This window comes from Ixodes scapularis, unplaced genomic scaffold (genome assembly GCF_016920785.2).
Source record: "Ixodes scapularis isolate PalLabHiFi unplaced genomic scaffold, ASM1692078v2 PGA_scaffold13__105_contigs__length_92229423, whole genome shotgun sequence".
In the NCBI taxonomy this organism is placed as follows: Eukaryota; Metazoa; Arthropoda; class Arachnida; order Ixodida; family Ixodidae; genus Ixodes; species Ixodes scapularis.
This window is the reverse complement of record NW_024609839.1, coordinates 90,537,591-90,553,447: the sequence shown is the minus strand read 5'-3', so window position 1 is coordinate 90,553,447 and position 15,857 is coordinate 90,537,591. Positions and strand designations below refer to the sequence as shown.

The 15,857-nt window shown below is 37.5% G+C and overlaps 2 protein-coding genes across 5 annotated transcripts in view; both read left to right on the top strand.

Annotated features, from left to right (window-relative positions):
- The window catches only part of LOC115331324, a 264,070-nt gene that overhangs the window by 221,649 nt on the left and 26,564 nt on the right, over window positions 1-15,857 (top strand). The window lies entirely within an intron of this gene.
- LOC115327694 lies at window positions 13,936-15,770 on the top strand. Of its 2 annotated transcripts, none has more exons than XM_042290027.1 (4): window positions 13,936-14,455; window positions 14,549-15,019; window positions 15,093-15,164; window positions 15,265-15,770. In XM_042290027.1, exons 1-4 carry the CDS (start codon window positions 14,095-14,097, stop codon window positions 15,405-15,407), a joined length of 1,047 nt encoding a protein of 348 aa, XP_042145961.1. In that variant the 5' UTR covers window positions 13,936-14,094; the 3' UTR covers window positions 15,408-15,770. The 2 variants fall into 2 exon arrangements, with proteins under 2 accessions (XP_042145961.1, XP_040358300.2); XM_040502366.2 differs by having other exon boundaries at window positions 15,093-15,194.

Below are 15,857 nucleotides of genomic sequence, written 5' to 3'. Positions count from 1 at the left end.
TGGTTTCACGTGCTCTTTCCACATGTTGATGCAAGTCACAACGAGTTCGTACAACGGTGGAACTCTTTCCATGTGCCGATAATGTCTACCGTACGCAATGTTTTCCAACGTAACCTTTACGTACTCGTTAGCATCGTTAGATGGTGGAAGATCAAAATTGTTTATACCAATATCTTCAGCGGACTGTTCTCTACTCAATCCATCTTCACACTCATACGTCAATCTGGCCACGTACGAGTTTACGAAAGCTCGCACCTCGTTGGAGTTCATAACGTTCTCACAAAACGAAAAAACAAGTGTGTGGGTCTTACCCTCACATTTATATAACTGAATAAAGAAAAAAAAGAGGGCGTAACCGGTGACACCCACACTTACGATGTATCTACACCCAACTCCTCCTCTCAAATCTAAAAATGGGACCAATGGGAATGAAGTAAAAAAACACCACCCACACCGCATAGACACGCCTACCCCTCCCACACCGTTTATATATGTATATATGTATTTTTCGCCGACATTGCAATATTTCGAAAACGAACAATCTGTGACGGATCCTCCCCTAGCACGTTCATTTCCCGTGGCACCCGTTCAATCATGAATCGTTCCAACTCGTCGATAGCTACGTCGTACTCGTGTAAATAACAACACTTCAATAAAGTTCTTTGTACATCATATGTGAGATTATATATACCATATTGTATAATTTTTCGCGTATTGTAACTATACTTTGATATATTAATATGTCCAGACACTTCACGTAAAAGACATCCGTTGTAAAATATGTGAGGTCTAGCACATTTCTCAAACGTGTCTAACAAAATATTACGATTCCAAAGAGCACCTGTTTGAAACTCCATCGTGCTTTCAAATGTTAATAAACTATTATTAATCACCCAATTGTCACAATTCGGTAAAGACACAAGTGAACATCCGAGTGCACACATGGGGTTTCCGTCCATCGCTTCTAATACTTTAACCCATGAATTCGGCAATGTAGGACGTACATAATCTTTCCACATTTCGACAATTCCAATTATAAGTGAATATAAAGAAGGTGTAACTTTTGCATGATGGATCCTTCTATATGCGATACACTTAAGTCTATCTCTTATAAAGGTACAAACATCTAAAGGAAGTACATTGTACAAATTTACGTCCAAATCGTTCAATGTTGGGCAAACAGAAAACCCACGTTTGTAAACCTGTATACACTCCTTAACGTAATCTTCGGCAAACCCACGTATATCGGCCATCTCGCTTTTTTTTTCGTCTGTACAGTGCTCAGTTAAATATCTACCGCAATACAAAAGCTCCGCCTACCCCCCACTCCCTCCAACATCTCTCTCCCCCACACAACCGCTCCCCCCTTATAAGACAGCCTGTATTGTAAAGGAGTATCCAGTCATCGCAATGTCTTGCAGACCACCCAAGGGTGTATTTCAAAGCGATAAATTCAAAAATCCCAAATACATTACGTCTGGAGGATTCAGTCGTGTATATACAGCAATAGATAAACGTACTAACGAATCCGTGATTATTAAGTATGGACTTTTAAAATACATGACTGAAATATGGGACGAAAGTGCATGTGGTGGGATCCTAATTCCTTCGGAAGTTAAAGTTATTCAACACATTTCGAAAATAACTAATAATATACCGATAATAAAAGATTATGGAAATTTCAAGTGGAGGACTTTGGATATATTCTATATAGCCATGTTAAATAATCGTGGAACCGAATTATATACTTACATTCGCGATCTCAATAAACCTAAATTAACTGTTAAAGAAGCGCTAGTCATTTTTGAAACAATTGTGAATTGTATGATACAAGCTACGAGGTTAGGTAATGTGTATCACGGAGATCTAAAAACTAGCAATATTATCATAAACGACGCAAAAGAAGTTACAATTATAGATTGGGGGTCAGTTCATATAAATAACGAATTGTGCAAGTATTCCACATGTACGAGAGAATATGCGTCGCCAGAATCATTAGTCATATCTAAAGGAGGTGACGGTTATGAACCCGAACTTTTATTGGTTTGGAGTTTGGGTGTAATATTATACGAACTATTAACGAGTAAAATGTTGTTTTCATCGTATACATTGCCTGCTTTACAAAAAATAGGGATGCATTATAACGGTGTCACGGTATGTACGGTTAATTTTATAGAAAAGGTCCAGAATCGTATCAATTACGATATAGACAAAGCAACAAACCTTCTCTCCATTCGTACGATTATGCACACTGCTCTCCGCCTCAACCCGAAGGAGAGGTGTCAAATCAAAGATTTTTTGCCGATGCTATCTAGACTCGTGTGTATATAAACACGTAGTTGAACGACAGCCAGCCACACACACCCATGACTAACGGCGAGCCTGCCATAATGCAGAGGTACTTGGACGAACGATGCTTTCCACGAAACTTTGAATATCAAATATTGAAGAAACTACGAAACGACAGTAGATGTTCGAAATACGACGCAATGTATAACGGAATACGAGTTATTTTATACGTGGGATATAGAAAGTTCTTGATATCCCCATGGGATTACCAGGGCAACTTCAGCGACACCCCCACCGAGGTCGTGATGCTTGCCGATCTGAACGAAATTGAACATATACCTTCCGTGGTGAATTGTGGAACTATAGAAGAATCCGACGCTGTTTATTATTCCATCAGAAGTGACGAGTGTGTCCCCGTCTACCAGTTCCTGACGTCTGCTTCATCCTGGTCTCGGATTCAGTGCTTTCAACAGACCTTCCACTGTGTCTACAGAGCGGCTACCGAGAAAGGTATATACCACGGATGTATTTCTCCCGACTACGTGATCTTCAACCAAGGAGAATACCAAGTGACTGGTTGGCAGTTTTCCAAGATAGTACCCGTCCACCAGCAAGACGACTTTGTGCCATACGACCGGGACGGACCTTTTCGAGTGTGGACCACGTCGACACCAATGGCATATTGTGCTCCAGAAACGATGTATTGCAAGTTTGAAAGAAATGCATCACACCGACCCGAAATGCAGTTGGTATGGAATCTTGGAGTGTTTCTATTTTACCTCCACTTCAATAGTCTTCCATACAATGTCATGGAAATAACTACATTCGCTGATTTCGTTTGGAAAAAGAAGGACGTCATTTGTGCCCTGGTTCAAGCCAACCAAATGGAAAATCACCTCTTCGAGAAAATTTCGGGATTGGATGCCAATGTTCGCAATTTGATTTGGAGTTCTTTAACACTAATGGAAGAAAGAAGAATCTGTCTAGATTATATGAAGGCTTGTGTTCAAGAATTGCAACAATAAAGTGTTTCCAAAAAAAAACTACTATACCCCATATTTTTCGTTCGTATGTCTCTTTAAAAAATAAAAACACATGCATTTATATGTAGTACATTGCGAAAACGACGAAAAGTTTTTATTAAAATTGGGATGTCCTAGATACGTTATACAATTATACGATGACGACACCGATGAAGAACAATTGATTCCCATAGAAGTTATAGTAGGATATAGGTGTAAGCAATTTGCACACATGCCTCGCTTAATTAAATGTATCTCTTATGCCCCATTCCCTATTTGGTGCTTTGTGTATTTACACGAAAATCTGATTTGCGCTAAAAATGCATCGAACGTAAACAAATGGAAATTCGCCGTACAAACGTTACAATGTATACATCAATGTTTTTCTGTTGGTGTTTACCACACTGCATTGGATTTATCAAAGATTTATTTAACTACAGATGGTGACGTACGTATAATGGGGTGGCATGATAGGGTATACATTGACGACAAATTAATAGAAAGTGGACCTTACCGTATTAATCCACCGGAACTCATGTTTAAAACAACTATGACTGATCGTTTTGGTGATGCCGAAAGCGTAATAATGTGGTTATACGGATGCGTATTGTATGAACTTTATTTAGGTGAAACTCTACAAATAGACTTACCATCATTCGTATGTTTATACTTATTAGAAGATGTTAACAAAGGTATAGCTTGGATGGATAATTCAGACGTGTGCATGCATGTACAAAATATGCACACCAAAATATCGTTAAAAATCAAACATCTACCATATTTAGAACGACAAATCATTCACCATTGTTTACAAGCCTGTCCCAGACAAAGATTAACGATACTAGAATGTAAAAGTATGTTATTTTCAAGTAAAAATTTTATTTTTAAAAATAATGACGGAAGTTTATTTCGTTGATGATGCTGTGGTAGACTCTAATGAACTTAATGACGAATTAGATGAAGAGGAAGAACTTTTTGCGGATTGAGATTGAGGCTGTTGGCGTACCGTTGTTGATCGAGACCTTGACCTTGATTTTGATCTAGATTTTGATCTAGATCTAGATTTAGATCGTGGTTTCGTTGTTCTCGAAGGTGGTCTCGGAGATGATGTTCTTGCAATGGATCTAGATCGAGATCGGGATCCCCTCTGTCTCGGAGTTGGTGGTTTTGCCACAGATCGGGATCGGGATCGGGATCGAGATCGGGGTTTGGATCGGGATCGAGATCGAGATCGGGATCGGGATCGAGATCGAGATCGGGCTTTCGATTGGGATCTGGGTCGGGGTCCTATTGTTATTGCCGGTGGTGTTTTTGCTATAGATCGAGATCGAGATCGGGGGTGTGGTCCTATTGGTCTCGGTGTTGGAGGAGGTCGCGTGGAAGATCGAGATCGAGATCGTGATTGGGGTCCTATTGGTCTCGGTGTTGGTGGTTGTCGTGTAGAAGATCGAGATCTATGCTCTTGAGTATCAATTATCGTTTCCTCCGAATCCAGAGACGATGCAACAGGTGTTTGTGGGCGTGCTAAAATAATCGTCCGTCGCTCACGTGACCTAGACGGTCGTGTTTTTGCCGTATGTAGTGTACTGACTTTGGGTTTGCGTGGTGTTTTAACCATGCGTGGTTTAACTATGCGTGATTTAGCTTTGCGTGATGTAGAAGATTTATTAGTTGCACGTGATGTTGAGGGTTTATTAGTAGATGGCGTTGTTGTTGTTGTTGTTTTTCTTGTCTTGGGAATAGTAAATGGTACAGTTGTTGGCATTACCGGAATAAGGTTCTTATTAACGTCTTTATAATTATCCTTAGTTATCACAGATTGGATGTCTCCAGATTCACTAATAACATATCGATGAAAGAAAGTTTTCAAAAATGCATTATTTTCGATTGCATATAAAATATGTTTCGGCGAAAGTCTCGATCTTTTACAATGATTCATAACTTTAATAGAGTTACGCATTATCTCTTCCAAAACGTATTCCATTACTACAGCCATAGTTATTGCTGACGATATCCCAGTACGTATTGAATACGATCCATCAGCTAAATATCGCCTAATTCTTCTAATTGGTAAAATCATACCAAGTTTCGAAGAAAGACTTTGCGGTTGCTTTTTTAGAATCTTCTTCGGCATTTTTTCTTATACTATAACAATAGGTAAAAAATTTTATATTCTACAAGGTTTTTTATAATAAACTCTGTAGTTTCTTTATTTCATGTTAGAATATAAAATAACGTTTATTATGGCTAGAACAAAGGTAGATGGCGTTTTTTACAGACCACCACGACCCTCGACTGTACAACGTCGAAGTGGAGTAAAAAATCTAGCGAAGCTTCCGGGGATGTCGGTACGTAAAAAGAAGAGGGAGGAATCTTACCGAGTGTATATTGCTAAAATTTTAAAAGCTATCAACGAAGAAACTTCCATGGAGGATGCAAGTGCAAAAATCTTTAATTCCTTACTTTACGAACTTTTCCGTCGTATAGCCGAACAAGCTGCTCGTTTCATTCGTACTTCTAATCGAATCACCTTCACCAGTAAAGAAATTCTAAGTGCTACAAATATTTTTATGTCACCTAAACGTTTCGAACATGTAAACAATGCGGTAGCAGAAAAATTAAATCTTTATCAGGATATTGAGACCGACCAATAAAAACTTTAATAAAAAAAAACTGTTCATTACTCCAAATTTTTACTTAAAATATTCTTTATATTCGATAGTTTCGAAACGTTTCATAACTTCCAGTCTATGTTGTGGATCTAATATTACGTTTAAAATCTTCTCATTGTCAAAAATGCGTTTTTGAAAGTGTACACGATCGCTCACCCATAAGCCTTGTCTATCAACATATTCCACCACGTGGACTGTAACAATTTTGCTAAATGTGACGCGTTTTCTCTCCATTGCTGATGTGAATTGAAAATAGATGTATACATTGTGCTTTTTTTAATATTTAATTTAAACAAACCAAAATCATTACAAAAGTGCACTACAATGAGTTATACTAATATGTCTGGTATTTATGGGCCTTACATGTTATTCATTATGTTATGGTTATTAATTAATTTTACATTTGCACGTCCACTACTAGTGCTCATGATTTATTATAAATTTGAACATGTCAATAATCTACGAACCTTTGTAGTCCTTACGTCTTCGCTCAACATGACATGTTTGGCAATATCGTCGTACTTAATACCGAAAATAATGACACGTACCGCTAATAAATATATGTACGTTGGTAATATATTGTGTAACATAATCATGATAATGTACAACATTATGGTAGCTATTTGCACAGCGATAATTTGCTTTACATCCTCAAGTGTAAAGAACTATTGTGAAGTGTCGGCAGCGTGTATTCATTTGTTATACATAGTTCCATTTGGACCTCATGATTTAATATGTAACATGGATAAAACCAAGATCTGCAATTTGTGGGGTAAGACTATTGGGTTTGAAAGCGGTCTTGTGCTTTGCGTTAGCATTTTATGTATGTTCTGTTGTATTTGGCAAATAATTGTAGATAGCGTGTATTACAACAAAGGGCGCAAAACAAACGACGTTCACGAAACTACAACAAATATTGAAAGTGAAATAGATTTAAGAAACGCACAAGACTCTATCTTCGAGATACGACCACCGGCCTATGAAGCAGCATATAAATGTGAGACTTGAAATTATACGAAAAGTGAAAAAAATACCTTAGTAATATAATAAATTACACGTCAACACGTGGTAAAGGAAAACAATGCATTCGACACACGTGTCACTCTTTGTTCTTACGGACGATGTAATCGATCAAAGCATAGCGAACGGAACGGTGAAGGTCATGTTTGATGTTAAAGAGCTCATTGGAGAATTGCGATTGGGAAACAATGCAATTCTTTCGCGGCTTTACGATTCGTCTTTCTTTGGACTCAACATGTACGATTCCCCGACGGCGATTTGTGAGATATGCCAACAGAACCATACGCGTTGCCCAGGACACACTGCCGTTGTAGATTTGGGATTTCGTTACATATTACCATTATACGTTGATAAAGTTCAATCTCTACTTAAAACTAAAGATGTAGCATCACATTCTAGTGTACTTCTTTTCAAAAATAAATTCCCTAACGAATTCTTGCGGTATACGTCTCACTATTTAATCGTGAGACCTCCGTGCGCGCCATTGGAGTTTATGAAAGATAAAAATTTACAACAACTTATACATTCACAAATAAGTTACACTCACAATCATCACGATCAACAATCTTTAATATCACAACATTCGTCTTCCTTGGCAGCGTCCGACCTGTCTCGTAAACATTGTAGGCCAAAAACTGTTTATCGATTATGCGAATATTATCCTATAGTGAACAAACTCATTTCGACTATACGAAAAGATCCAACAACGGGCGAGCCATGGCTTCCACCCGAAGTGCAAACGAGAATCGTGACCATGATTTATAATATGGCTATTGGAAAATCCGCAAGTGGACCCGTTTTGTCTACTGCCAGCTCGTCTATATCTAACGACATCAACGCATCTATATCAAACACCATGTACATGAGTGTTTCTACCAATAACAATGCTCTCGTTCCGTCGGACGACATACGAAGAGATGTAGTATGTACACGAGGCAACGGCTCTGTTACGAATAACGTATTTTCGGGTGGTAGAATACATATGTCTATGCTGGATGTTTTAGCACACAAGAAGGGTCTATTTCGTCAAATGTTTGGTGGAACTAGACCCATGTACACTGTGCGTGGAGTAATCGTATGCGACACAGACGTGTCTTTGTGGCAGGTTAAGGTCTCCCCTAAAGTGCAAGAATATGTAAAGAATAAAAGTGTATTTCTGTGTAGGCAACCAACTCTTTATTCTTCTGGAATGCAATTAGTACAGACAATACCTTACGAGACTAATATGTTAGTCTTGGGTGTACATCACGAACTTAGCGGATCCTTTAATCAAGACTACGACGGAGACGAAATGACTTTGTACGTAACCGAAACGGAATATACTCCTTGTGAACCTGATGCGATATTAAATTCCTTGTCCGTCTTGATGTTTTCTGAACTCAACGGAACAAATATAGTCAAATGTTCTTATAACACAGTCATGGCTTTTTTTGTTTTGACTTCATGGCCAGACGACGTACTGGAATGGTGGTTTGTAGACTATCTTAAAAATAAACATGCAAAGGATCAACATGAATTGAGGAAAATACAGAACATAAAGACGTATAAAGATTTTTTTTTATTCTTAACGTATATGTGGGTGTTTGGGGGTAATCCTTCCGAATTTCAATGGACCAGCGATTTGGTCGTGGAAGCATTTGGATCTTGGCCTTGGACGAAAAAAAATACCACACTATTTGATCTTTTTGCAATAAGAGCATGCAAAGGAGACGAAGAACGATTATTAAGTAATAGAAGTAGAATTACTCGATTTTGTGACGACTTTATGACGCAATACGGTTTTGACATATCCGCAAAGGAAATTTCTCGTTGTTCTGAATTGTTTAAAAAGAAGTTTGGTAAAGTTCCAGAACATTTTGAGGAAACGAAATCGATGGTTGATTATTGGCAAAAAGTTACGAGCACAGTTATGGACATTCTAGACGAAAGAGATACCTTATCCGTGATGGTGAATTCCGGAGCTAAAGCGACACCTGTACACGTATTACAAGCCATAGGTTGTATTGGACCGTCTGTGGTTAATTTTTATTCTCGAAATTTTGCTAAAATGTGCAGAGATGTGGGTGTGTGTGTTTTTGGGGGAGATGATAGTAACATCGGTGGAGACGTTTCGTGTGCTTGGTTATACGATAATCTTTGGGACGGTTTGCGACCGGTACAACAATTCATAATGTCCTGTAATTCCATAGAAAATATGGTAAGATCTATTGTGTGTACTGGTGACGGTGGTTATTGGCGTCGTTCCGTTCAATTTACTCTTGACGGACTTGCAATTAAAGAAACATTTTCTGTAGTTGATGTGGACCACGACGAATTTGTGTATCCGCCGGTGTGTAATGTAGGTGGTGCGGCGGATTATGTATCTAGTCAATTTTTCACGAGGTTTGGAATACCGTATTATATTAACTCAACCGATGATATAACGGCCAAATGTGTAACTTTCGATAGTGGTATGCAAATACACGCGAACGATGTGGATTATTTTGTAGATTCCGACGGCGGTCTAGTGCGTTTAACTCATACGAAAAGTTTGCATTATTATGTTAACTCTTTAATTAAAGGAAACAATAAAACATGATTATTAAAACCGAGAAATTTCAATGTATTCTTTAATTGTTCGCAATCTACATCTATATTTGCAATTTGGATTTAAACAATCCCAAATGAGACTGGCAATGTCTCCTGGAGCATCGTATAACAACGACATGGTGTATTTTTCTAAACGCATGATCGCTTCGGGACATCCGATACCAGCAGCCACGAAATCTGATTCGTCAAAATTTTCAAACGGTAAATGTAAAAAATACATTTCATATAATAAGACGCCTAAACTCCATGACATTAACAGTTCTGCATTGTACGACTTCCTTTCTCCGCGATAAAAGGCAATTGCTTCTGGTGACGAGTACGGTAATGTGCTTTTGAAAGTCCGAACGCGTTTATTCACAAGATGCACGTCACTCCAATCTATAACTGTACACTTCATATCCTTATCTATTACGATATTTCCAGATTTAATATCGCAATGGTACACTTTACATTTCTTTACAGTTTCATAAAGTACGTTGAAGACTTGACGAAATATATCTCGAATATTTAAAAGTTTATGAGAGTATAACAGATCTCGTAAAGACGTGCTTCCCGTATCGAAAAATGCTAAAAAACCGAATGTTTTATTCGACCATTGCTTTAGACACATTGGAATTCCTCTTATAGATCGTTGAGATAGAGTCTTTAAAATAACGTATTCAGCCTGAAGTCCAGTTTTCCATTTACTTATTTTAAGGATTATGCTCCTTTCCTTGGAAAGCCAAACTCTGAATACTTTAGAATGTGCACCGCGACCTAACTATTCATACGTTATATCCATGGTGTTGTACACACTTTTTAACATTTTATTTCTTTCATTCGAACATATGTATGTATATAATGAAATAAACGTTATAAAAATATATACTTAAAATGAATACCAAGTTATTTACCACTTTCGTACCAAAGTACAATATGCCTTATCATTTGAGCGAAGAAATGACGAGTATGCTAAAGAATATCGCGAACGTATTTCGCACTGACATTGTCCCCACCATTGATATATCGAAAGACCTCACTATGCAATACATACAATTTATTAATTCAGTTGAAAAACACGTTGACGCTCCTTTGGTTTTCGAATCACGTGAAAAAATTGATCCAGACGACGTTCAAGTCATCGTCGATGTTATAAACTGGTTGGGTGCGAATCTTACTGGTACTGTTCATCACATCTACGATAGTTTAGATAGCGAAGACTTCTATGATGCCATAGAAGACGACGGTATTACAACGACTACGGTTTAAATATAGAACTATATTATGCAAAAAATAAACTGATTATCAAGTACATGTAATGTTTATTTTGTGGGAAAAGATATGTCTTTACTTCCCAACGTAATTGGAATTCATCATCAAATTAGAATAATATATTCTATGAGTAATAGTGGGGATGTAAACACGCTTTTAAATAATGCTCAATTTCAAAATGTCACTTTAGAACGTAGAATAGATAAAAACGTAGTTGAAAAAACTCATTTACAAGATTTATTCGTTTCAAAAAATATAGCTCGTGCATATGATTTGTTTAGACAGCAATAAAAACCACTAAATGTCTACCGCCTTTGAATATGCTCTGCTACACCGTGGATACGACGTCTCTATTACGAGTAAATTGGGAGAAGGTGGTTTTGGTATCGTATACGCGGGAGTACGCTTGAACGATAACGCTCCTATAGCTGTTAAATATATTTATCACAAAGATGTTTGGAGGTGGCATACTGTGAAACAACCGTTTCAATCGAAAATACCAATGGAAATACACATGTTGAAAAGAGTAAATAAAGTTGATGGTACTATTAAGTTGTACGATTGGTTCAAAATTGAACACGGTTATGTATTGGTTATGGAGAGATCGATTAAAAGTATCTCACTTTATTCATATATGAAGACGCATGTTCTCAACGAAAAAGAAATTATTAATATATTTAAACGTCTCGCACAAATAACTTACGACTGTTGGGTCAAATGTGGAATTATTCACTGTGATTTAAAAGAAGCAAATATACTCATCAATAAAGAAACAATGGCAATTACCATTTTAGATTTCGATTTTGCAGTAGAGTGTTCAAAACGTCTTAGGAGAACATACGCATGAACACCACTTTATGCGCCACCAGAATGGTATATAAATGGTATATATTACCCCGAGAGCACCGTCGTATGGACTCTAGGCGTTATACTCTGGAAGCTATTGTTCAGAAAAAGCCCTTTCAAGACAACGAAAGACATTAGGAAATTCGAAACTTTAGAAACCATTGACCCTTTTGAAACAGAAAAACTGTTATATTCTTCAAATGTTATTTCTTTGTTAACGTCACTCATGAGGAAAAAAATAAACGAAAGGCCCAGTATAGACGTACTTCACAAGTTAGCGCTAAGTCTTTGACAAGAACAATTGTACGTTTTGAAATAAAGTGTTTCAATAATCAAAAAAACACACACAAAAAATATCTTGTGGAGGGTATTGCTCTTAAAAACGTATGACATTTAATTATTACATTTTCTTTCGTATTCCTTCACATTTCTATACAATATACATATAGACTTTTCTTTGCGTTATTGTTATTGTAAAGAAAAAATAGAGTGTGTGGAGTGGTATATAAAAAAGACCCACCCCCAAAAAAGAGAGTGTGGGGGTGTGTATATGTTGTCTATACGAAGTTTACGTGCTTTTTTTGTGTATGTGTGTGTCTGTGTGCGTCTGGGTGTTGGTAGAATGAAAGAAAGAAGATATTGGATGAGAGTGTACCATGCTCTCTGATTGGATGGGTACGTTAATAAAACAATATTTATCCCTTCCAAAAGCATTTGTTTATATTGTGGCTGTTATTTTTTTTTCGTATAGTAACACGAGACGCTACGCATATTTGCCTATATATAGGCCGTACATGTAACTACGAATATCAGTCTACGAGATGAACTTCCCTAAAAAGGATCGTAAGCGTAAGAGTGACAGTTCGTTCGGCGCACGGACTTCTTCTTCTTCCGAGCCTATAGCCGTACTCGTACCATCGAATACGTCGTTTTCAGATTCACCGTCTATGCAACTGCAAACTAAAAGTAAACGTCGTCGAAGAGGGAATAGAAGTTCGTCGATTGATTTGAATGAAGAAAAGGTTAATTCATTGTTTCTCAAGAAAAGAAGTTTGACGAGATGTGCTAAGCAGTATGGAAGCGTATTGCCAATCTTCGAAGAACTCCCATCGGATTGGGATATGCTAACTTTTAAAATAGTGATGCCTAACAACATTATAAAAGATTTAATTCATTTAACAGTCTTTTATTCGACTCAGGATTTTATACCAGCAATAGATACGTCCATGTATCTACCATACATGGATGTTAAGTTAATTAGAGATCTTCAAGAAAGATCCGTTGCTAAAAGTTTGATGGTAGTGCTCAAGAAAACCATCGAGAAGTTAGACTCGAAGATATTGTTGCCACTAAGAAAAGATATGGATAGAAGCAAATTATTTTACTACCGCTCTGGGAAGAATATTTCAATTCAACCTAATGTTTTGCAACCCATTATATTAGAGAGTATTACAGTTATGAAACCAGTATGGAATATTGGTTTTAATCTATTCAATGGATATACATTACCGTATTATTATCCGTACAAATATATAGCCACCAAGACTCACCGACCCACTGTTGGGAACAGTGCTATGCTCGAATATTTTATGATACCAGCATTAACGTCGCAGGAGGTCCGAAACAACATCAAGGAATTCTTACACGAAACTCCATCTGATCAACAGGACGTTATGGTGAATCAAATCGTAGAAAGCATCAAGACGGTTTGTACCCTTCCCATGTTTACAACCGACGACGATTTATGGAACGTGTTTTCAAAATTCGTCATCAGTCAGAAAAACGATTTGGATTCCATGAGCAGCATTGTCGAAAGTATGTGTGCATATCCAGCCATTTGGGAACAACCACACGTGTACGCAAGCGGTGTGCGGAGTGTGAATGCGCAAGTTCCTTGGGACTTTCTGAAGGAATTTTTGACTAATATTTTTTTTTCGTGTAAAAATGAGGGTAATCAACTGGACACTTCTTTACTCGAAGCTTCTTTTTTCTTTTACGTCATTTATAGTGTAATTCGATACAGTGATCCCATGGATTGTACCTTTATTATCGAATGCACAAATGTACAAGTATTGGCAGAATTCTATTTGAGGATGCGACCTATACTAAATCCCTTTAACATGAAGCTGAATACTCCAGCTTCCTTATTTATGGTGAGGCATAACATAAAGTCTATCGTCGATTCAAACTTTTGCACTGTCAATGAGAACATGAAACATGCACAAGAAGGCAAACGCACTGCTGTGGGGTTCGCTCACGTTGCAAGGCATACTATTACAAATCCAAAAACCTCTAATAGAGGAAATAAAAAAAGTTTCATATTTCATCTTACGAATTTTTGGGAATCTGGTCAAGACGAAGCCTTTGCCAATAGGTTCTTGCACCCACAAATCTTCATTGATATAATGAGTACTCTTATGAGTATTTATACTAATACAAACGTTGAAGACATTACGGACACTCGTCTACATATGTGGTCTAAACAATGTCTTAGTGAAGTACTTAATTCAATCCGTATATTCACGAGAATAATGCCATCAAGCAACAATTGTGTCGCCGCTGCTGCTGCTGCTGCTGCTGTTAAAAGCAATGAGAAGGAAACACCTCAAACTTCTGCTGCAATACAAGTGTCAACGGACGATCCAGAGGATCAGGTTTTTCAAGATGTGCGAGATCGCATTAACCAATTGACAGAATCTTCGGATCCCTGGGGAGGATGTGACGAAGACATGGCATGGACATCGAGAATCGACAACGCTTCGAATGGTAAGTGTATTTTTTTTATTCTTTGGTTAGTAATTATTTGTATTCATTTCGTAATATAATCAAAATTGAACAAATATCGCTTTCATTTTACAGAAAAACCAATGCTGGGGGTAGGGGGTTCCGAAGAGGAAAAAGAAGGGCTCGATAAGCCGACCGAACATGGTGTTGACAACGCAGTAGAAGATGGCAAGGAATATCAGGCTGCGATTACCCAAGTTCGCAAAGACAACGAAGAAGAGTGCATAACACAAGTTGTAAAAAGCTATGACGGACAACCGATATGCCAGGAAGAGTCCCAATATCATGGAAGCGAAAGAGCGCTTATTGGTAACGATGGCATAGTTATTCAAGATTGCCAATACGATAAAGAGTGTGATATACAATTCATGACTAATGGGGAAGAAGAAATGTGTGACAAACATAAGCGCTACTCTGAAGCAGGCGCTTGTGACAACGTTGAACTCTATGATAAAGTTAATGGAGATATCGACGACCGACCAGCACCCCCTTTGGTGGACGAGGTGTCCTGGCAACCACCACTCAATCTTGACGATGTTCTGAAACGTATGTCAATAATTTATTGTATAACATAGTTTTATGATTGTTTTATTTATTTGTCTATTTATCTACATTACAGAATCCATTGCCGAGTGTGATTTACCTTGCAATGAAGATGTCGGCTGTAACGAAGATGCACCCTGCATGCAAGGTCGAATCAATTTTGACGAGATCGATTTACGTACGTTATTTGTTTAGTTCTTCCCTTTCTATATATAATTTTTAATATTTATTTTTTCCTTTCATTACAGGTACACCATGTCCTAGCTCGTCAAAAGAACCTGGTACATCGATTATCAACAGGGTGGCTATTAATAACGTATGCAAGCGAAGATTAGCAGAAGAATTATTTCAAGGTATCCATACAGACTCTGAGTTTAATTTTGACCCTTGATTACTAAAGAGAGGATGAACAAGTCTTATATTGAAGATCTAATCAAATACGGTTTTGATAGTAATGACAGTATTGACGATTGTTTATCACAATCGTCAATATATGATACATTAATTGACGATAGCGTCTATAGTGATACTTATTGTGACAATGCGGACGATGATAATGACAATACATCGTATTATAATCGAGTCAAGAATGATGATGAAAACGACGTGGACGACAATGAAAACGACGTGGACGACAACGAAAACGAAAACGACATCGAAGACGAAGAAAAAAAATGTGAAATTGAATTTTGTAAAGACATCCCACCATGTAAAAACATGAAGATATAAGTGTGATTTCAATAAACATTTATGAAAAAATAACAACATTGTCATACTTTCCATCCCTCAGCAGAGACTTTATGTGAAGCTTTGGCTGTGTTGAGTAGGATAAAAGTTTGAA

Bases quoted from the DNA above. Each gene is read 5' to 3' on its own strand.
- LOC115327694 (XM_040502366.2), top strand. From the start codon at position 14,095: ATGAGTACTCTTATGAGTATTTATACTAATACAAACGTTGAAGACATT. The intron at 15,020-15,092 runs GTATGTCAATAA...TCTACATTACAG, and splicing joins TCTTGACGATGTTCTGAAAC to AATCCATTGCCGAGTGTGAT. The intron at 15,195-15,264 runs GTACGTTATTTG...CTTTCATTACAG, and splicing joins TTTTGACGAGATCGATTTAC to GTACACCATGTCCTAGCTCG.